Source organism: Arvicola amphibius, chromosome 10, assembly GCF_903992535.2.
Source record: "Arvicola amphibius chromosome 10, mArvAmp1.2, whole genome shotgun sequence".
In the NCBI taxonomy this organism is placed as follows: domain Eukaryota; kingdom Metazoa; phylum Chordata; class Mammalia; order Rodentia; family Cricetidae; genus Arvicola; species Arvicola amphibius.
Window position 1 is genome coordinate 7938402 of NC_052056.1, and position 22831 is coordinate 7961232.

At 48.9% G+C, this 22831-nt stretch overlaps 1 protein-coding gene across 1 annotated transcript in view; it reads right to left on the minus strand.

Annotated features, from left to right (window-relative positions):
- Hunk (hormonally up-regulated Neu-associated kinase) overlaps positions 1-21618 on the minus strand; it is a 101604-nt gene extending 79986 nt beyond the window's left edge. The window contains 1 exon segment of the mRNA XM_042055799.1: positions 21358-21618. Within this exon segment, the coding sequence (XP_041911733.1) occupies positions 21358-21618 (261 nt within the window).
- Between the last annotated feature and the right edge of the window lie 1213 nt (positions 21619-22831).

Consider the following 22831-nt stretch of genomic DNA (forward strand, 5'->3'; position numbering starts at 1 on the left):
TTCCCCTTCCTTCTTAAAGACAAATACACATGCATTCAGAGGCACTAAGCATTCAGACTTTTGTAAAGGAATTTTAGGGGGGGGGCCAACTCAGAATTGACAAAGGCAAAACTGGATAGGGGGCCAGGTGACCCCTCCTTCATCTGAGCTTCTCTACTCACATGCTCAGAGTGACAGCTCCCAGCAGCCACTGCGGCACACAAAGCCCCAGCTCGCAGGCCTTTGGAAGGCGGAGGCCTTGCAGAGCAACTTGCTCCTGGGCGCAGTGAGGCACCAGTGAGCGGCGGCCCACCCAGCTGTGCGTGATAAATCAGAAGTTGCTCTCCCAAAGCTGAAGCGTTCTGTCACAGAGAGATGGATGAGCCTCTCAGGTTACACACGAAGAAACCCAAAACCACCGAATTCCTTTCCCAGAAAGAAAGGAAAAAAATCCCAGTTCAGAGGCTCTGGCTTTTCCATTGTCCCCAACTGCGCGTCCTTGTCACAGCCCCTTATTAAAGTGTCACACTGCTCACTCAGCCACGGGAGAGACTATGTGGGAAGGGGTGAGTGGGGCTAAGCCACCGGCTCGAACGTTTTCTGGGACTCTGGCCACGCTATGAATCTGAGCCCTGAGTCCCTCCCATACCCAGTTGGGCGAAGACACTGGAGACAGAAGGACAGAGGTCTTGAGGCCCGAGGCTCTCTTTTAGACTCTACCTGTTCCGTAAGATGGGGTACCAGGTCTGCTGGGCAGTAAGTGGCACACACACTGACCAGTTCCCTTCCGCAGTCCTCCCCTGCTTTGCTGTCTGTGCTAGAGGAAGCCACAGCATAGACTGCCAGAGCAGAGAAGGGCCAGGAGTGCTGGCTGGTTTGAACTAACAATTTGCCAGACCTGTAGGATATTGGTCTGTCGCTCTATTTCTAATTGAGCAGTCTCTAACTTGTATAAGAGCCCATACAGGTGATTAGCAGAAACTTCGCACAAAGAAGGGACCAATGCTGCTTGAATTAAAAAAAAAAAAAAAAAAAAAAAAGGAGGAGGGCTGGAGAGATGGCTCAGCGGTTAAGAGCACTGTCTGCTCTTCCAGAGGTTCAATTCCCAGCACCCACGTGGCTGCTCACAGCTCTCTATAATTCCAAGATCTGACATCCCCACACAGACATCCATGCAGGCAAAACACCAATGCACACAAAAATTTTAAAAAAGAAAAGAGAGAAGAGGGGCTACAGAGATGGCTCAGCAGCTGGAGCCCTTGCTGCTTTTGCAGAGGCCTGTAGTTGGGGTCTTAGCGCCTGTTGGAGTGCTAGCATCCACCTGTAACTCCAGCCCCGGGGATTCAACAACCTTTCCTGGCCTCTGTAGGCACCTGCACGCATGTGCACAAACCCACACACAAACCCACATGCACCGTCACAAATGCAGAAGCAGGAAGGGGGTGACCCAGTCACCCGTTTATCACGGCCTTCTTTTCAGCTGATTACAGCTAGGACATTTCCCCAGTGTTGAGCATTCTGACTTTGCAATCTCCCTACCAAATGACTTCCCATTAAAAAAATTTTTTAAAGTGAACTTTATGCATAGCAATACAGTTTACATATTTAATAACAGAATGATTTTATATCATTTCAAACAGAGGAAAAAATAGATTTCAGGCTACCTTACCATAAGTGACTTTTTGATAGAGGGATACTAACACAGCAAACTTTATGAAAATGGTGAGCTTCCATGAGTGTAGGGGAAATCACTTGGTACAGGGAGGAAGGAATTGGTTCCTTTCTTTCTCCTATTTCTTTTTTTCCTTTCCCTTCCCCTAGGCCTTGGATGACCTCCCCTTCTGCAACAAAGAAGTCTTAGATACGTTCTCTTTCAAATTTGACATTTAATACTTCAAACTCCAAAATTAGCTTTAATTCAAGAAGCATTCCAGTCCCACAGGCAACAGGAAACGATCAATATCCCGCCTCCATCCTGGGACAACTGGCAGCCACATGCAGCCCAAGAGGTACAGGAACAAAATGGCTTTGCGGGAAGGGAGGACGGGGACGCTGTGGGACTGGAAACAGAACTCCAGGATCTCATACAAGATCACATTCCCTACCCAGTCCCAGGCTGTCAACGGAGGAGGTCCCAGACACTCCAGGGCCTTCTAGCCAAGGGTCAGCGAATGGCAGCACACACCGAAAATGCTCAGCTGCCTGCTGGGAGAACAGGAGGCCTGCTAACGAAAACCACTCCAAAAAAGCTTTTCCAACCTCCCCATGGTAACCAGTGGGGAAGTGTCTACAAACTCATTCTTGATTTCATCTTGCAAAGAAGTCTCAGGGGCCACAAAGGTGACAAAGAGGTGAGGCCGGGTGGGTTCCATGATCATTCCTAGCATGATCATGTGAATCCTAGAAATGTAGGAGAACACACACACACGCACACACACATACACACATATATACACACACATATACACACATACACACACACACACACACACACACACACACACACGATCTAAAAAGAGCAGGAAGAGAGCTCGGAGACAGAGAAGCCCCTTCCCCAGGCAGAGAAGGGAGGCTGCCAAGAGGCTCATGGTACAGGCAGATACGAAGGGTGTGGAAGCTGAGGAATGCAGAAGTGTGTGTCTCGGCACGTCCAGAGCCATTCCTGCCCTGGGGAGGTGATTGCTGCAGAGGTGTCCCACGATCCTCTCCACCTCCTGGCCTCTGTCCTCCTCAGAGGGTAACTCCATCAGTGAGATAAACTGAGTGGGCGGTCTAAGTCTTGCCGGCACAAGGGGTCTGACCTCTACATACCTTTAAGTTTAAAAAGAGGTTTGAGAGTCTAAATGAAAGCATAAGCAACTGCCATGTGTTCTCCAGCACAGTGATGAATATACTAATTAAACGCCCCCCACACACACACACCATTTACATATACATATGTACATGATTGTCACTGAATATTCATGAGATATATTTCACTATGCTACAGATGTAGAAACTGAAGTTTAAGAGGGTTTCCATACTTTACCCAAGACCACAGAGCTGCGAAGAAGCAGAAAGATGGGGGGGGGGCAGAAGCTGTGAGCCCCCAGAGCCTGCAGCCTGTCACTAGAAACAAGAGACACAGTTAAAAGTCTCTCCCTACCCAGCACAAAGATCCCTGCACAAACAAGAAATCGGCAACAATCACGAACAATGCACAAAGCAAAGCCAACAGCAAATCCCGCCCTCTGGATAAGCCTGAAATAAGGAGACACTAAGGAGCACTATTAATTGGTGACTAGACAAAACAAAACCTTAATACACCTCTGCCAAAGATGGTCATAAACTGAATCCGAAAGGAAATAAATGACCAAGGAGAAAGACCTACAACACAACAAAGGCAAAGTTAACATCCTTAATATGTAAATAGCTCACGAAAGCCAAGAAGATAAGGAGACAAAACATGGTGAAAATTGCTAACAAGATGCATATTTTAAAAGTCAACCTCATACAGTGTTGTCATGCAACAGAATCCTTCTGAATTGCAATTTGAAGACATGCGAGCACTCTTTGAAGTATTGTTCCTAAGGAATGGCTCAGATACAGACACAAGGGCAGTCCCAGCAGCAGGGTTTACACGGGGGCAATCCCAACTCCTCAACACTACAGTAACCTCAAATAATGAAATAAATCTCAAAACATCACATTTTAAAAGAATATTTAACAATGTGGGAAAACAGTCTCTGAATTGCCAGTAAAATAAGGGTACTTACAAAAAAACAGTATGAACAGTGGATATCAGTGCTATAACATATATAATCAAAGGGGAAAGGAAGATCAGCAATGTCCATAACTAGTGCATGCATGTACTACATGTAACTATATGTAACTATTAACTGCATGTACTACATGTTACTACATATAACTATTACATGTATATACTGCATGTAACTACATATAACTACATGCGTGTACATGTAACTACACACTACTACATGTGTGTGCTGTATATAACTATACATAACTATTGTGTGTGCTGCATGTAACTACATATAGCTATGTGTGTAAGCAGCACATGTGAATGAAATGTTCATACCGACTTCCTCTGGACTGTGTGACTCAAAGCAATTTTTACTTAAACCTGTATATATTTTCAACAAGAAAAGGGGGTATGTTTAATTAAACAGGAGAAAAAAGTTAATGTTATCTAAAATGAAAGGGGAGCAGATCGTGGAATTTAAAGTGCACAGCAAGAGGGAGACTCGATGATGAAAGAGTGTGCTAAGTGGCTGTGCAGAGAAACACAGGCAGCCATTAGCCCAAGACCAACCTGAATATGTAAAAACCTCAAAAATTATAAAACACTCCTGTCACTGAAGTTTAAAACAGGAAATGCTTTGTCAAAATGTTTTTCAAATATTATTTTTACAGTATTTAGGCAAGGGTTACTCCTATGTGGTAGAGTGTCTTCTCAACATGTATGAGCCCCTCGTATCATGTGTGTAGTTGATCATTAGAAGAAGAGAACTGACATTTGGTAATTTATACACACACATGCATGCATGCCACATGCACATGTACACGGACTCACATATAAATAAACACACTGCTGAATAATGACCCTTTTGAAGGCAGGAAGCCACCGCTCTTCGTCTGTTGATTGGAAAAAACTAGCCTGTATATTCCGCATGCTTTCGGGTTCTCTGTCAGCTGCTTTAATGACTGACTCTCTGTGATCGGGAGAAAAAGAAGAAAGGAACGAGAGGGGAGGGAGGAGGGAATGGAAGTGAGAAAGAACAAGACAGCAACTCATTTCTGAGCTGGGAAATGAAGAAATAAATTAGGTGGGAGTACAATAGCCACAGAGCACTCTCCCTCCAGAGGGAAATTTGAGTTTTATTACTTCAAATTGGCCTTGAAATGGCAACTACTGCTCACAAATGTTCGTTTTTAATAGAATCAAATGTCATCCTATGGGAACAACACTTCACGAACCTGCAGCCGTGTTTTCAAAACAAGCTTTCTTTATTAGTGTTATTAAATGTAAATGTTCGACTGAGAACTGAGTCAGAGACTAGCTTCTCTAATTAAATTTTAACCTGGAATAAAGAATGCACTTAGGAGTCCCTGCTTCTGCATGGGAGCAGGGTGATTCCAGATGAAAAGCCAGATTACGTAAGTGACGAAACTTATCTTTAGCCATTCGCTTTCAGACATGGGGCTCTGAAAAACGCTCTCATAATACCTCACCTACACGGCCCCAAGACAGAGACTGACAGACAGACAGACACACAGACAGACACACAGACACACGCGCGCGCACACACACACACAGCAGCCAGCCTTCCCTCAGAGTTTCACTTCTGGGGCATTTCCTCATTCCTTGGGCCTTGAAGTCCCTCCTTGAGGAAGGGAGGACCCACAAAACCTGTGAAAGCTGTCAAGCTCCAGAGGGTTCACATGATCAAGTGGGCAAACAGGTCGGTTCCGGTAGAAAAGTCACTCGCTATTCTAGTGGTGTGCTAAGAAAGTAGAGAACAGAGCCCATATAAAAGAAATCAGACAGGAAGCTCTCCCCCTCCCCAATGTCAGAGACACACATAACTGAACGTGTACAGAAGGGCCCGTGCTTTCTTTTTTTTTAAATATTTATTTTTATTATGTATATAATATTCTGTCTGTGTGTATGCCTGAAGGCCAGAAGAAGGCACCAGACCTCATTACAGATGGTTGTGAGCCACCATGTGGTTGCTGGGAATTGAACTCAGGACCTTTGGAAGAGCAGGCAATGCTCTTAACCGCTGAGCCATCTCTCCAGCCCCTGGGCCCGTGCTTTCTGAATGACAGTGACAGTCCCGGTAAACCGCAAGGAGCACCAGGGAGCTCTCAGCTCTTGCTAGCTTCCTCATTCAGAAGTGGCCCCTGACTAAACTCTCTCTGCTTCTCCCACTCTCCACCTGTCCCTACCCAATATCTTGTCCCAGGACACAAGAATTTGGGAATCCTGGTGGCACCCAGGAGACCCTACTATACAAAATATAAGCTCAGAGCATTGCAATTTGATTTTCAAACCTGTCCAGGTGTGGTGGTGCCCTGGGGAGGCCAGGATGTTTGGGAGTTCCGGTCCAGACTGGTCTACATACTGAGTTCCAGGCCAGCCAGTATAGTGATGGCTGTAACACTGCTCACACATCCAGGAGGACATCAGCTCTTCTTGTTCCTCTCAAACTCTCCTGACCTCACAACGGGTAACTTTGATCCCAAAGATCACACAGATCTGGGTAACTTCACAGAGTGCGGGGCAAATGGCACAGGCTTCCCACTGGAACCTTTTCTGTCTGAAAAGCTGCCGTCCCTCAGCTGACTGGATACTGCTTTCCAAATCACGTTACTACAAATCTGCTCAAAAGAGCTTCCAGCTGGCCGGGTGCAACTTTCCTCAGGAGATAACAAGGCTTCTGCCTCCTGCCGCTGTCCTTCCCAGCCAAATCTCATCCTCTGATCACACAAGAGGCTCAGCTTCTCCTAAGGGTGGCAGCCAGGTTCTCCTGCTTAGGCGTCCCTCACATCTGACTGCCACTCTCCTTCCCTCCGAAATCTTCTCTGTAAAACCTTCGCATCTCCCTCGGTTTCCCCACCCTTGCCCCCTACCCCAACAGTAACTTTCTTTCCTTGGCTGTTTCCGCTCTGCATGGGCACCCTGCCTGGATCCTTCTCCAGGCCAATAAGCCACAGGAAACAGTCACTGCCTCTCCCTGTGAGAATTCCCCAGTCCTCCTTCCACAGCTGGTTAGCCCCTCCAAATAGTGAGTGTATCCCTCCCTCACCACTGACGAAAAGTAAAACCAGATTTAACTCCAAAGCAAACAAGAACCCACAAAGGGGGTCCCTCGTGCCTTGGAGCCCACACCAAATGCTCTTGAGTTACAGGAGGGGCAGGGGCGGGAATGGAAGGGATGAAAGAAGGTTAGTTAGCTCCATCCCTGGCAGTCAAAGCTGTTTGTGGAGTCTTGATTCTTGCTGATCAAAAAACAGAGTCCTCACCAACTAGCAAATCTCTTGAACTGGGTGAGCAAGCGACCACAGTATCCATAAGTTTGGGGGCCTTGATTCTTGGCAAACAACTCCAGAGTTGAGCAAGACATACTACTTCTGAAGCCCAGGCAATCTGATACTCTGGGTTCAATGGGAAGACTCCCACATTGTTTTTCCTTTAGCCTCCAAAATCCTTTGGCCACAGCTCCTCCCATCCCCCTCCCTGGAGCTACACACCTGAAAGGAAAATGTCGGCTCACCCATATCCCTCCTCGGCCCCAAAGTTATCAGCCCCAAGTAGCAAGCCCTTCTTAGAGGAAAAAAAAAGTTTCAAACCGCCCAAACTGGCTCCTCGCCACCCCTCCCTTCTTCTCCCAAATGCGCCTTCCTTGGCCCAGATATAAACCTTCCATGCCCAGCTCCTCTCAGGCTGCAGATGTGGCCCTCTATCCCCTTACTGTCACTTTGCAAGCTGCAGCTGTTTGCTGCCTGCATGGACACAGTCTTCCCGAGTCATTCTGTGTTCAAAGAGAAAAACACACAAACGAACCCCTAAGCCCTGTGGCTGCCCAAAGGTTATAGAATGCCATATTCCCGGCTTTAAGATGTGTGCATATGTGTAAGAAGGCAAAGAGGGTTGTTGTTTTCTAAGACATGCAGGGACATCTTGGAATTTACCAATAACATTAATGAACTTTAAACATAAACTTCTCTTCTACACTGTATTTCTGCAGCACACTGACACTTCCCGAGTCCTCATTTGTTTATTAAGGGATGCACACACTACAAAGTGCATTTTTGGTAAGGAAATTTAAAGAACAGAAAGGCTTTGAATAAAAAATATTTTATGTGAGAAATTTATAAAAAGATGGTTTATTAGTTCTAAATTAATTATAATTCCTATGGCCAAAATTTTATTATACTGAGATTAATGATGCCTGATACTCTGCTTACAGGAAAAATAAATTCTGAAGCACAGATCTGCTTTAGAAATGTTTACAGAAATGGGCTTAGAAATATAATGATTGCGTTCTATTCTTTTACTGAATGAGACATGTAAAACCTGTGATTAGATTTCTCCAAACCCTGCTCATATGTACTTTCAATGGGCAAAGCTGTCTCTTATTGGACAGACACTGTTTAATAGTGGGAAGAATTCTCTTACAAAGAATTATGCCTCCTTGAGACATTCTGGCTAAATTACAGTGATCATAAAACTTATTCTGTTAGACAAATAATTCAATCTATTTATAAATTTGGCCGGTAGACAAAATCCTCATTGTGCCTATGATCTTCGGTCCACCAGATGGATAGTTAAGTGATTGCCACTAACGGGTCGGATCATGAGGTCATCAAAGTAAGATCCTTCAGAGAGGAGACAAGTCGACTGAGTTCATTTACCGGAAGAAGACTCTGCCGGCCTGGAGGGAAAGACTGTATTCTAACTTTTCCTCAATCCTGCTATGCTTGAAAGATGTTTATGGTTTTGCCGGCTTATTCTTCAGGGATAAAATGATGCTAATCCTGGTTTTGATCAGACTACAGAAGAGGATGGCACCGAGCCCTTCCTTTAATCATGTTTGGGTAGAACTGCTCACTTACCCAGAGTCAACTCTACTGCAACCACGTTCTCAGCGTTAAAAACACTCAAATGTGTCGTTGTCTTTGTAAAAGTATTTTATGATTACACAGTATAATTTGTATATGAAGAAATCTAATTTAAGATAGACAAAAACTTATCTTAAGTATGCCAAAAGAAATTCCATTCTAGGATATGTGTGTGTACATTATATACATGTATATGTATGTATATATCTATTTGTGGGAGTCCGTTTTCTCTTTCCTTCATGTGGGTCATGTAGATTGAACTCGGCTTGGCAGACTTGGCAGCAAGCACCTTGACCCAGCATTTTGCCAGCACAGTTCTTATATTTTATATCGAAACTCTTAGAGCCAAAAACCTTTTACTATTAAGTCATAGTGGAGTTCGAGCCATTTACTACAGTTAGGGAGACCTAAGATTTTAAATGCTCTCTCGTCTAAACTAGAGCGCTGACTTTGCCATCACTGTGCTTTTTTATCTTTCTAGTGTTAGGCACAATACTACAATAAAAACTCAGGCTGGCGCATGGCTAATAGACTAACATGATCCAGGAGCTTCTTCCTTGGTGGCTTGGCAGCCATTTCTCTCTGCTGATAACTCAGTCTCGTCTTCATCAGAGCCAAGGAAAAGCAAGCAACACTGGTGTTTGCACAACTTCTGCATGCTCCCTCTGCGCAGCCAGCCAGCGCTTCAACGGGTGTGGCGAGCTGGAATGTTACGGGCCCACAGCCAGAGCTTATATCTCGGGCTATTTTAGCCTTAAAAGAAAACACACAACAACAAAAACAGGCAACCTATGACCTTATCATGTGACTTAAAAGTCGTGCAACCAAATCAAAACTATTTAATGACATCAACTCTAAGGAGAGCTATGGCAACCAGACTGAAATCTATCCTTACAGTGAGGATAAAATCTCACCTAATCTCACCTGCGGCCGCCTAAAATCTGGTTTAATTCACCTTTCTGCACGTCTTCTGCCCACACTTCACAACAAATACAACTCAGATTGTCTTTAAAACTCTTCATGGACATCCTGACACACCTGTGGTTATTCCTTTAATAATAGGGTTTATTCTTACGTCATCATCCCTCCCCAAGTCCTCTGCTAAGGCAGTTCATACCAACCACCACTAAGTACGCCATACGTATTTATATGGACAAGGTCCTCCTAGTGTATTAGTACTGACACCAGTCTGGACTGACTATCGCCCTCCAAGACGCCCAACAGTCCGCAGGAAGCAGTCAGAAACTAAGACATCCATCCCGCCCGCCAAAGGCCCCCTATCCCATCTTTCTCCATCCCTCCTTTTCTCCCCCTTTCTTTATATAAACAAGCAGGGTAAAGATGTTAGCCTAGTCATGGCTAAGGCCATGCCAGTGTGCAGCCGTGTCTCCCTGCCTCTCAGAGCCGAGCACACACAGAGAACTCGGGTTACCGGACTCCATTCTCTCGGCCCCTGGGATGGACACACATTAACTAAGTGAGACCCTCCTCCACACTGCTCTACAAATCCTCAAGATCACACCTTCCTTCCTCGAAACACAGGGGTTCCCTCCCCACCAGTAAGAGGCTGTCCCCTGTGTTACTGGCTACTCATCAACAACACAGGACCGAGCTGCTGTCCTCTGAAATCTGTAAGGTACCCATTCTGCCGTGTGAGCCTGGACACTACTCTGAGACCCTGCCATCTGCTAACTGTCTGTGGTATTAGTAACTTTTCTTTTACTCAAAAAGACAGTCTTCCTCCTTGAAGCCCTTGAACCTCAAATCTAAGACCATTTGGTGGCCACATTGGGAAAAGGAACACATCAAAAGGTCCAGTTATACCCCTCACTCCACGAGGTTTAGGCTTAAATACAGGGCAGAAGACATAATTAAGCAGTCTTAGCTGAAGTGTGGTCCCACCCATCACTCACCCATCATCGACTCACCTCCAGTCTCTCCTGAAAGATGCCCTGCCAATTGTCAGACCCGGGTGAAACTTCTTTCTGGGAGACGGCTTTTCCTCCCGCCGGCACCAGGGTGCCAGCCTCTCCCTCCCTGCAGCACAGGATTCCTCAGGGGTCTATAATTTCAGCAGGAAGATAACGGAAGGGAGAGACACGGTGTCTCACTTCGATGTCTCCTCTTCTCCTGGGAACTTACAAAAGTTGCTGGCTGGTCCTGTCTCTGCCCCACCCCTACCCCCTCCACTACATCCTGTACCTTTCACCGAGAAACTGCACTGCCAAAAAGTTTTACTTGCTTATATCTATGTCCAGAGTAATATCATATAATCTATATTTAATATTATATATATATATATCCACATGCATTTGTGGCGGTGCATGTGTATGTGTGTTTTTGGGGTGTTTGGTTTGGTTTTTCGAGACAGGGTTTCTCTGTGCAACAGTCCTAGCTGTCCTGATACTCATTCTTATAGACCACCAGGCTGGCCTCGAACTCACAGAGATCTGCCTGCCTCTGCCTCCCGAGTGCTAGGATTAAAGGTGTGCGTCACCACCACCTGGCATGTGTGTATTCTTAACCTCGTGGTGAACCTGTAAATGACAGCAGCTGGATATTACAGGTGTGGGACAGTGTCCCTCACTCCCCAGGACCACACATGAAGGTGATGACCCACCAGCCCCCAAGCTCTGCCTAGGGCTCTAAGCTTTCCTTCTCCACAGTCACAGGACCTAGTTAGCTGCCTACTTACCAACACTTTTCTCTGGGAACTCTCAGCTAAGACCCAAAACCCTGGTGAAATGTTTTCTTGGGTAAAGCCAGCTTTGTCGTTCTCAAATGGATCTCCCAAAATATGGGTCTTTACGTGCTAACTTTAATAGGTTCCTAGGATGCTGGTGGAAGCTGAAGGGGAAAATGAAGACCTTAGCACCAACACAAAATGCCACATGGCAGAAAAGGTCTTATCCAACACAACATGGAAGACCTGGCCTGCAGTTGGTATGAACCACAGTGGTCACCTTTTATCTTTACTCCTGGTCCCCGTTCATTTCTTTCCAGCAGGTTAGGGATCAGGAGGCCATGAAACTCTGTTTTGTCTCACACAGAGAGATGCAGGATTCTGACCTCTGTCCTATTCGTAGCTTGAAGACAGACTCTTCAGTGGCCTCTGTGCTCAGTGGACACTCACGCTTTCTGCCCAGTCTAGAAGCAAAGAGCAGGTGACCAATATAGAGGTACCTCATGGAAAAAGAGTTCAAACAGGGGACTGGAGAGAGGGCTCAGCAATTAAATACACATTGTTCCTGCAGAGGCCCAGTTCCCAGTACTGATCCGATGGCCTCTCCTGGCTTCCACAGGTTCCTGCACACACACATGGCATGCATAAACTCATGTAAGCAAACACACACATACATTAGTAAATAGAGTTCGAACTGTGGCAGACATGTTCCCTGACAAATCACCAGGCAATAAGACAACTAGACCTCAAGCAGAGGATGAAGATGGCAAAGGTAACAAAACTCATCAAACAGCTCAGAAGACTGGCGAGCAGAGCCAGGATTACAGACTGTTTCAGCAAGAACCTGGGTTAGGAGACTAATAAACTTATGGAGAAAAATATAGCCAAAGAGACAGACTCCAAGCCTACATATATCTCCATGGGAGACATCCAAAAAAATGTATGTTTGCAAATAGCAACCTCTCATCTGCTGTAGTGTTGGTGCAGAGTCTCTAGGAAGAGCTGAGGGCCCAAGAACAGGGTTATGATCTGCAGAAAACGTGTCTTCTCTCTGTCCCATCACTCCAATAACTAGTTGCCCACCTTAACGAATCTCTACAGAAAGCACAGATATGACTGGGCCAGGGTGTTTCTTCGGACAGCAGCCCAGCAATAGGTTCAACCCTGGATATTCCCAGCAGCCCCAGGGAGGGAGAGTGACAGCGTTTGTGGATCCACAGACTGTTGACACATATGACCACCTGGAAAGCCCTCCCCACATAATGGTTTGTGGTAACTCTTCCTAGGGAGGCAGAAGTACGCATTCATTCACCCTGGATGGGCACCACCAGCAGGCAATTTCACCAAAGTGCAGCTCAGCGAGATCAAGGAGTCATCCGGCTATCTTATGGAGCATGAGTGAGGGGCTACTCACAGGAATATGGGTGACCCCCGCCACAAAAACAGCTGCATCACTGAAAAATCCCATTCCATCTTAGATGGTGACCTCATTGACACTACAGCATGGAGCCCTGCTTTTAATTAACCCTTCTTTTCCATGCACTCCAAATCTCCTAGGATCATTTGCAGCTGCTGGAAGGGGGCTGGGAAGAGTAGCTGGAGTCTCAGGGGAGGTTTCCTGACTCGCCTCTCCTCCATCTCCTGGAGAGTGTTTTTTAAAGTCCTATTGCCATTATCTCAGGCCTGGCTTGCACTGTCTTGTTCTGCTCTAGTTGCCATGGCTACCAGGCAAAGTCCAAGATGGCATCTTGTTATAACCAGAAGAAAAAAGTGCTATATAACACCCAAGAAGATCAAAGCAATCCTTCCATCTATCATGAGTTTTGGTGAATGCCCTGTGTGTGCCAGAAGTCACTATTGGTAAAAGGAATAGGGCAGTTGTCTTCTCCTCACGGGACTTATGGTCTAATGGGGATGTGAACTCATGAGCATATGCCATGCATGGTGTGAACACACCAGTAAGAGTCCCTTGCATCCCTCTGAGCATATGCCATGCATGGTGTGAACACACCAATAAGAGTCCCATTGCACCCCTCTGAACATATACCATGCATGGTGTGAACACACCAATAAGAGTCCCATTGCACCCCTCCCACATTCACAGCTGAGAGCTCTCCATGCTCCTAGTGTGACTTTATGTGAAGAGAAGGTCTTTGGAGATGTAATGGAGTTGAGGTAGTGTCATTAGAGGGGACGCTGACCTACGGTGGCTGCTTCCTTCAACATGGAAAGGCACAGTGGGAAGACAGTCATCTATAAGAGTCTGAGACTCTCCTCACAGCTCTCAGAAGAAACCAACACCGCCAAGCCTGACCTCGGACCTCTAGCCTCCAGAATTAGGCCTTAGGAACACATTCCTCTCTTCCTCGAGGTCAGCTTGCCTGGAAGTCACCCATGACACAATATGCCGACCTAAGGTGTAGCAGGTTGAACTATGCCCCACTCCCACACAGACAGCTTCAAGTCCTAATCTCCAGCACGGTTGTTCTCAACCTTCCCAATGCTGCATCCTTTTAACACAGTTCCTCATGTTATTGGTGACCTCCAACCATAAAACTATTTTCGTTGACACCTCATAACTGTAATTTTGCTATTGATTTGAATCATACTGTAAATAGCCGATATGCAGGACATCTGAGATGCAACCCTGTGAAAGGGTGGTCAACCTCCAATGGGGTCGAGACTGCGGGCGGAGAACCAGTGCCCTAGTGCCTGTGAATGTGGTCATATTTGCAAATAGGGTCTTTGTAGATATAATCAAGTTAAAAGGAGATTAAAAACTTGATTAGAATGGATTCTAAATTCAATGATGGGTGTCTTTATTGGAAGAAGGAAGCAACTCAGCCAGGAGACAAACAAAGGAACAACAGAGATCGGTGGGCCACTTCAACCAACACAGGATACTAAGGATGCTGAGAACGCCCGGCCCTAGAAGAAGCGAAGACCCTCCAGAAGGAGCATGTCTCTGCCAGGCCTTCATTCTGGACTCTGACCTCCAGAAATGTGACATAATAAATATCTGTTGTTTAAGCCACCGGGTCTATAGTAATGTGCCACCCTAGCAAACTAAGAGAAAGTCAGAGAGAAAACCTGCTCAAGCTATCCCTCTACTTAGTCAGTGCCAGGAAAGATACTAGCAAGGGAATGCTCACCTGTGCAGAATCGCTGCCAGCATCAAAGGAGAAAACCCACAGAAGATCCTGAATATCAGCCCCAGGACAGGCACTCAGGACAAGGACTCTCAAATTCAACAGCATCGCCCAATGTGTGAGACACACAAGCCCTAATTTTCCTATACTTTCCTGCTTAGTTCTTAAGGTAGAATAGAAGGACGGGGCGGGGGGGGGGGGGGGGGGTAATGAAGGAACTTGGGAGGAATAGACCTCCGCCCAGGAGTCTGGTTGAATCCTCTCATGAGCTGAGAGTCAAGGATCCCAACACAGTTAACACTGGCTGTGAAGGCTGTCTGCATAGAGTCAATACCTCTTTCACAGAGAATCTTTACGTACGAATGCTAAAGCAACAATGAACCATGCTTAAGGCTAAGCACACTTCTTCATATATCCCTTCCACTCCAAACTGGAAACCAGCCGTGTTCCCGAAATTTCCTAAAGAAACTCCATCTCCAGTAAAAGACAATAATTATGTTGCACGGCTTTACCGAACCAAACTATAGCCCTCCCAAGGCATCTCCAGGACCACCCAACGACCATAGTCTCATTTTTCTTTTTGAAGAAAAAAAGGAGGGGACAAGGGAGGGGAGCTTCTTAGCAGCCTTTTCAGACATAACTAGAGAACCACCAAAACTGTATGTGTGGCTACTGCTGAGACAATCAGGCAGCGCTAGCCCTAGCAGAGGCCACACCCTCACTTGGGGGTGTACCGCCCTCTCCCTGATCACCGCTCCATCAACCTCATATTTAGGAATCTATGTTAAAACTGCTTCTCTTTTATGTGTTTGTGTGTGCGCGCCTGTATATGTGTGCTCACATGTATGTGGGCGTACGTGTATGTGGGTGTGCACATGCGTGCGGAAGCCTGCACATGTCACATGTCTTCCTCAGCTGCTCTCCACTCTGCATGCTGAGAAAGTCTAGTTCATCCCTTTGGATAGTCTGGCTAACCAGACTGCTCTGTGGGCTCCCCATCGCTGCCTCCCCCTGCTAGGATTCCAGACAGACTACCGTGTGCAGACGGCTTTCACGTGGGCACCGGGGATCCGAACTCTGGTACTCACATTTGCACAGCAAGCACTTTCCACACTGAGCTATTTCCCCAGCCCTGAAATTTACAATTTTAAATTATTACTTTTTTTTATTGTGGGTGTGGGTGTGTGCCCTGGCACACCTGTGGAGGTTAAAGGACAACTGGCAGAAGTTGGCTGTTTTCTTCCATTGTGTGAACCCTTGGAGATCAGACTCAGGTTATCAGTGTGGGTGACAAGTGCTTTTACCCACCCCCAGGACGTATTTCCCAGCCCTATAAAAAAAAAATCTCTTAATAAATGTTAACTCCGCTTCTTGCTTATCCTGGAACTATTCGGCCCTAACATTAAGAATCCTGCTTCACCCGGGTTGGGGCCTGTGAAAAAAGTGCCTCAGGACGTGTCCAACAGCTCTGACAGTCTTCCCATCCAGCCATACTCCCATGAGAGAGCAGGGAATTGGGGTCAGGTCAGCACGTCGATGTGGCCAGAGCAGGGGCAGAGCAAACGGGAAGGCTGGAGTAGCTCAACTGGTAGATGCTCGCCTCGCATGCATGAAGGCGTGTGTAAGAATAGCCCTCATAGCCGAGCGGTGGTGGCGCACACCTTTAATCACAGCACTCGGGAGGCAGAGGCAGGCGGATCTCTGAGTTCGAGGCCAGCCTGGTCTACAAGAGCTAGTTCCAGGACAGGCTCTAGAAACTACAAGGAAACCCTGTCTCGAAAAACCAAAAAAAGAATGGCCCTCATAGGCTCATGTATTTGAATCTTTAGTTCCCAGTTGGTAGAACTGTTTGGGAAGGATTAGGAGGTGTGGCCTTCCTGGAGGAAGTGTGTCACTAGGGGTGGGCTTTGAAGTTTCAAAAGTTTATGCCCAGTCCAGTCTCCCTCTCTGCCTCCTGCTTATGGATCAAATGTAAGCTTTCAGCTACTGCCCCAGCATCATGTCTGCCTGCCTGCTGCCATGCTCCCCACCGTGAAGGTTAGGAACTCACCCTCTGAAACTGTAAACAAGCCCTCAGTTAAATGCTTTCTTTTATAAGTTGCTTTGGCCCTGGTGTCTCTTCGCAGCGATAGAACAGGTAAATTAAGGTCCTCCCCACCACTGCATAAACGGGGCATGATGGCAGACATCCATAACTCCAGTCCTCTAGAGGTGGGGGTGGGAGGACCAAGCAGCTCAAGGTCACTTTCCCCAGTGACACAACAGGTTTTGAGGCCAGTCTGTGAGACCCTATCTCAACAAAAGAAAACCAATAAAAATAAGGCTCAGTGCCTGGGGCGCAGTTAGGCAAGACAGAAAGTCTCGCACTTGGCATGAAGGAGAGAAAGGGGAAAAAAAACACTCTCAATACAAACCCCACTTCATGCCCAAGCCGTGGAGCCAACCTGCCCATCTCTCCAGATGGATGTGGCTGCCACTCCCCACCCCTGCTGGGAAGAAAAACACCATTCTGGATGATTGCCACTTCCCTGGAATAGCCAGCAACGTGCAGGCATGGATGAGCCAGAAGACCTGAGTCAAATTAGTAAGGGCAGCCTGGACTCCACACCTGCAGAGAAAATGCAAGGTGTGCTCCTCCTCGCGGGCACCATTCCGCACCGCAGTGCTGACTCACCGAGCCCTTGGAAGTCCTTTGGCCCGGTATCAGTGAGCACCAAGAAAAAGCCCTCCATGCCAATTTCCACCGGTCCCCCAGGACTTCAAAAAGATGAGGCCAGGCGGGAAGCTCAAGAGAGTGTGCCCACAGCCGCACGGCCTGTAATCCAGGAAATTACGGGCACTGCCTCATCACACAGGACACACGGGGCAGGCGCCTCAGCAAACCCCTCCTTCTCACCAAGGGGCCCCTGCTGATGGTGAAGACAGCCACTGCCCCTGAACGTCCCAGCACGTAAGAAGAAATACAGGATTTAGCATCTGTTTGTTTCAGAAATACTTGCTAAAAACGGGTCTGCCAAAAGGCCACCTCTAAAATTAGTCATGTTTCCTGCTCCGCAAAACATAGTAAAGGGTAATTTTAGTAACGTCTCCTCTCCAGGTACCTGGTACCGTTGTGTTCCGTGCGTGATGACTTGCAGCTTACTGAGCAGGCAGTCCTTGTTTTTAGCCCCGAAATAGCTCTAATGAAATGTATAAATGGGCTTTTTTTTCAAAAATTAAAATCAAAGATTAGAATGAGTTATCTGAAATAGCTCAGTGCACCCTTGGCCTCTTCCTCACAGGTGAGGTGGAGGTGAGGAGAAGGCGGCGCCCCTTCTGTGCCCTGCTGGAGAGTTAAGTTTGCCTGCCAAGCCGGCTGAGTCCCAGGCATTCTTGTTCTTTCCCCTTATCAAGTTTCTTTGCTTTGTTCTTCAGTATTTTTAATTTTATTACATTTACCAGCGGGAGGGAGGGGGTGTGCACTGACGTGCACTTGTGGCAGTCTGAGGGTCAGAGGGCAACTCTCAGAGCTTGTCTTCCACCAAGGGAGTACCGGGGAGGAACTGTGGGTCATCGGGCTTGCCAGCAGACTCCTTTAACCACTGAGCCACTTCAGCTATATTCTATCCATGTTTTGAAGATGAGGTAGTAACTTCTCGGGGGCCTAACACAAGTATGTCTTACCTACTGAGAAGCATTGTGCAGCGACAGGCGCAGCCTCCCCCAGGCTGTCAGAGCTGCCATTTGTTCTCTACCTCAAAGCCACAGTGGAGGTCACTTTTCAGAACCTAATGCATGATTCCCAGCCCAAACATCACTTTTCAGAACATAGTAATTAAGGACCTCACATGATCAAGGGAAATTTATTTTTACATAGCCAGATGGACAGATCTCATAGTCTTCACAGAAAGCTAAAGAAAAGCAAAATTAGGTCCCAGCCCTAAAGCGTCCTTTGTGTCCAGCAGTAAAGGGGCCATCTAGGTTCAGGTTACTCCCAATCAACTTTAAAGGCCACTGAGGTGAAAACAAAGCCCTGCCCTGCCCTGCCCTGCAGGCGGCAGCAGCAATAGGAGCCTCTCGATGAGATAGGCTGAGCCCAAAATGAAAGAGGGGAAAAGGGAACTTGTTTGTCACCTGGACTAAGCCAGAAACGCCAGGCAAACCCTGGAGGATTTTATCCAAAGTGCTTTGGAAATGTGCACCTTACCCAAAACACCCCACCACCACCACCACCCACGCTGCTTCACATGCCTTCAACTAGCAAGAGTCTGAATTTGGCCACAAATCAACCAAAATAAAACACGTGCTTTGCTAGGAGATGCTCTGAAACAGGAGGAATCTGAGGTGCTGTGCCCTGGTGTTCCCTCCATCGCCTGGTCCAGGCACCCACTTCTCAGGACGAGCCACTTCTGAAGCTTTCCATGCTTAGAGCTCACTGCAGTATTCACCGCTGCATTCTTAAAAAGAAAACCTGTACCCACTAAAAATGGAAGGAAAAGCTGAAAGGCTTCACCTAAAAGCATATATCCCAAGAATGGGCAATGGCGGATAGGCTGAAGGCAGGCTTCACACCCTCCCGCTGCCCCTGGGGGAAGCCCTTGGCCTGCAGTTTAGTTTGCAAATGGCTTGAGGTTGCCTTCACTTTTCCTTTAGCTTTGCTTAATAAGGCAAAACCCAACAGAAAAGACGGCTGGGGACTCATTAACTCACTGATATTTCTCTCTCTCCCTCTTCCCCTTCCCCTCACCTTCTCATCTCTACAGTCTGCTGAAGCCCACATCTATGAGTTAAGCACAAAAGGTGTAGGGTTAGGAAGATGAAAAAGCCACGAGTGAGTCCACTGTTTCTTTAAAGTTCACCACGGAAGGAGCTAAAACCCAGGTTCCTCCTGATGCAGCCTTGTCCCCAGAGCGGGGATTCTCCTGGCTAGAGAAAAGCACAGCAGGAACGACCAAGTATCCCTTCCTGGCCTCTAGCCCTCCATCCAGGACCAGAGTCTCTAATTAGACCAGATCAACTGGTCCAGGGAAATAATTTTATATCCACCGAGCATCTCCTGACTGCAGAGATGAATTGAGCTATCACAGAGACAGGAGGAAAGGGACTCTTTGCCTGGGCCCCAGTTGAGAAGAAATTCCTTGTATTCCAAGGGCTCCTCATTGGGCAAGAGTAGCACAAGAGACCAGAAGTGAAGAATGGGGCGGGGGGGGGGGGGTTGGAGGACAGGGGTAGAGGACTGAACTTGGAATACATGCCCAGGCAGTCAGCCAAGGTCAAAAGTGTTGTGCCATGGGACAAAACTGCAGTTGAGGAGCTGAGGTCCAGCTCAACGTGGCGAGAACCTCTAAGGAACCAGGAGCAATAGGACAGGAGAAAGGGAGGCACTCGCCACTGTGCAACCAACTTGGAGATTCACCTTTTTAAAGAGCTGATTCACATGGCCAGGCTAAATCCTATAGGTTAGGCGTAAAAACCAACTCCTTCATCTCTCCCCACAAAAACAGGAACATGACTTCACGTTCACGGAATCACCCAGCAACCCACCACACTGAGTGGACCTCGGTGCGTCAGCTAGGCAGCCCACGGCACACCGAAGAGTAAATAAACTTTTGCTTACTCCTGTTAGAACGCAGAGTGCCGGGTCTGAAGAGTTTCTTCTTCTCTGAAGAGCTAAAGTGAGCTCATACTGAACTCTTGCTTCTTGCTTGGGAATTCGGGCAAGAGGTGCTTTTGAACGTGACTCAGTCTAGCCCTGCTTACCCAGTATGAAGGGGCAGCCCACTTGGGACGGCTACAGAAAAGAAGGGCAATTCTAAAGATGATGGAGCCCACTGCTCAGATGTAGGGGTCTCCAAGTCAACAGAAACCAGAAGGGAAAAAAAGTATCAGGAGGCTACCTTAGCAAGGCAAGCGCAGCTGGTTGGGCCTGTCACAAGAGTTCTCCCAATTTAACACTGTGGCAAACTCCTAGGCTGGGCAGGGGAACGGAGAGCAGCAGGCGCGAGGGTTTGTCCCTCGGGGTGGGGGTGGGGCTATTCGCTTCCAGGACCCTCTGAGCGCTCCTCCTCCCGCATGAATCCCCAGCCTGGGGTAAGTGTTAGAGTATGATGCCTATGTGAGGATACCAGTTTGGCAGCCCGCAGTATCTCCCTGTGTGGGGCCACCCAGCCTCTAAAGCAAGGCAGCCTCTTAGGTTTCTTCTCACAAATCTAAGTTACACCTGGCCTGGCAAGAGTTCACACCCTCTAACTTCTAATTAGGTCGAAGCAGTGTCACTCCAGTGGGGGAGGGGTTCCTTTCCTCTACCCTCCCCTAGAAAGATAAAAAGGTATCTCCAAATCTCTAAAGTCCGGGGGGGGGGGGGGGGAGGGCTGGCTGTGCAGTTCTGCACCTGCCAAAAGCAGGATCTTTACAGCCCACGCGGGTGGAGAGGGTAGTTTACTGGGCCTCCGCTCTCTTCCACGTCCTCACCAGAGCCCAGGAGGGATGAAACACTAAGCAGTCTCAGAGACTGGCTACCCTGTTCCCCCGCCTCACATTCCAGAAGCAAGGCTGACACCCCCTGCTCCCCACCCCCACCCCAAACACACACCGGTCTAGATCTAGTTCCATCGTCCCTACGGTCAGAAACAGGAGGACTCCCAACGACAACTCTATGCCCGCGCCCCCACCCCCGACCCCTTCTCTGGCGTCCGCCAGGCGGCACCCTTCCAAAACAAAACAGAAAGGCAGTGCGGGGTAGTTTCGCGGGTACATCTGTCTGTCCGGGTCCCCCACCCCACGAGTCTGACCCCCGCCCCCAATCACCCATCAGTGAATGCCTGGTGGGACCACTGCAAGAGCCTGAGAGTGCGTCTAGCTCTACAGGGTTAAAAAGTCAGGCAGAGTGCTCGCGGGACAGTGCTCCAGGTCCTCCCGCCAGGCCCGCGCGCCCCGGCTCACCTTCTCTCCGGTCAGCACGTGCAGCCCCTCGCGCACCTTGGCGAAGGAGCCCTCGCCCAGCTTCCTGCTGCCGATCAGGTAGTTGCCCACGCGCTTGTGGTGCTGGAAGTCACGGAGCCGCTCGCGGGACACGCCGCTCACCCAGGCGGGCAGGAAACTTCCCTCGCAGGCCGCCGCCGGCCTGGCTGCGTCCTCCGCGCCCCCGTCGCCCCCCGGCGCCGCCGGCTCGCCCAGGAGCCCGTCCCCAGCCGCTGCCGGCATCGCGCCCGCTCGGCTCCCGCGCTCGCAGCCGCTCCTCCTCCGGCTCCCCGGACTGCCCCGGCTCCTCCTGCCGCCGCCCTGGGCCTGGCCCCGCCCGGCCCGGGTCTCCGCGCTCACGCCCCCCGCGCCTCCTTGCGAGCGCGGCGCGCAGACAATAGCTGGCGACGGGGCGACCGGGGACCCGCCCCCGAGAAGTTCGTCCTCGGAGGATCGGTCGCCTAGATCGCGTCCGCCGTCCCGTCGGGTGCCCTGCTCGGGTGCTGGGGGCAGCGGCTGCTGGTCCAAGATGGGCGCAGTCGGGTGGCGGTGTCCCCCAAACACAGGCGCCGCCGCCCTCTAGCCCGCCGGGTAGTCAGTAGTGCACCCCGGGGCCGATCCCGCCGAGAGGAGCGCGCGGCGGGTTGCAGGCGCCCTCTGGAAGGAAGCAGAAGAAAGCCTCATTCAGTTTAAATTTGCAGAAATATAATCCCCTCGCGGGCGGCGGGGACAGACGAGAGCTCCACTCGACAGCCTGAGCACTTTCAAATCCCTCGTAGCCCCTCCTTCCTTCCCGGCGCGCAACAGCCGAACTCGACCCTTTCTGAGAGGGGAGGGGAAGGGAGCGGTGGAGTGGGCGGCGAAGCCACCTGAGCGCCAGACAGGGGGACCCCGCGCGGCCGCGGAGACGCGCGCTCCCGGGCTGCCCAAGACCTGCCGCCTCTGGCGGCGCGGATCGCGCTGCTTCTGGGCTTGAGCTTTCCGAACCTTTCCCGGGTGAATTTCCGCAATAGCCGCACCCACCAGGTTCAGGGGAAAGAGAAAAAGGAGCTCTGGACTGTAGGAGGTTTGAGTACCTAGACCAAAACCCAGCACACAGTAGGGACCCTGGATGGATGGATGGATGGATGGATGGATGGATGGATGGATGGATGGATGGATGGGAACGTAGCAGACTGTGTGTCGGAGCTCGCACGCAGACCAGATTGCTGGGTTAGTGAAGAAGCAGCCGCCACAGTTAACAGTAGAGGCGGCAGCATAGGAACCAGGGCGTTTGCTGTCTATGCGTGTACGTTTGCACCCTCCCTGCTTTCCATAGCGATGATGTCGGTGGTTGCTGGATGATCCGGACTGGAGCTTCGCAGCTCCTGGATGCTTTTGTTCTGTGGGCCCTGTGACTGTACTGATCTCACGTAAACAATTACATCTGTTCCGAGACACCTACCAGATATCTCCA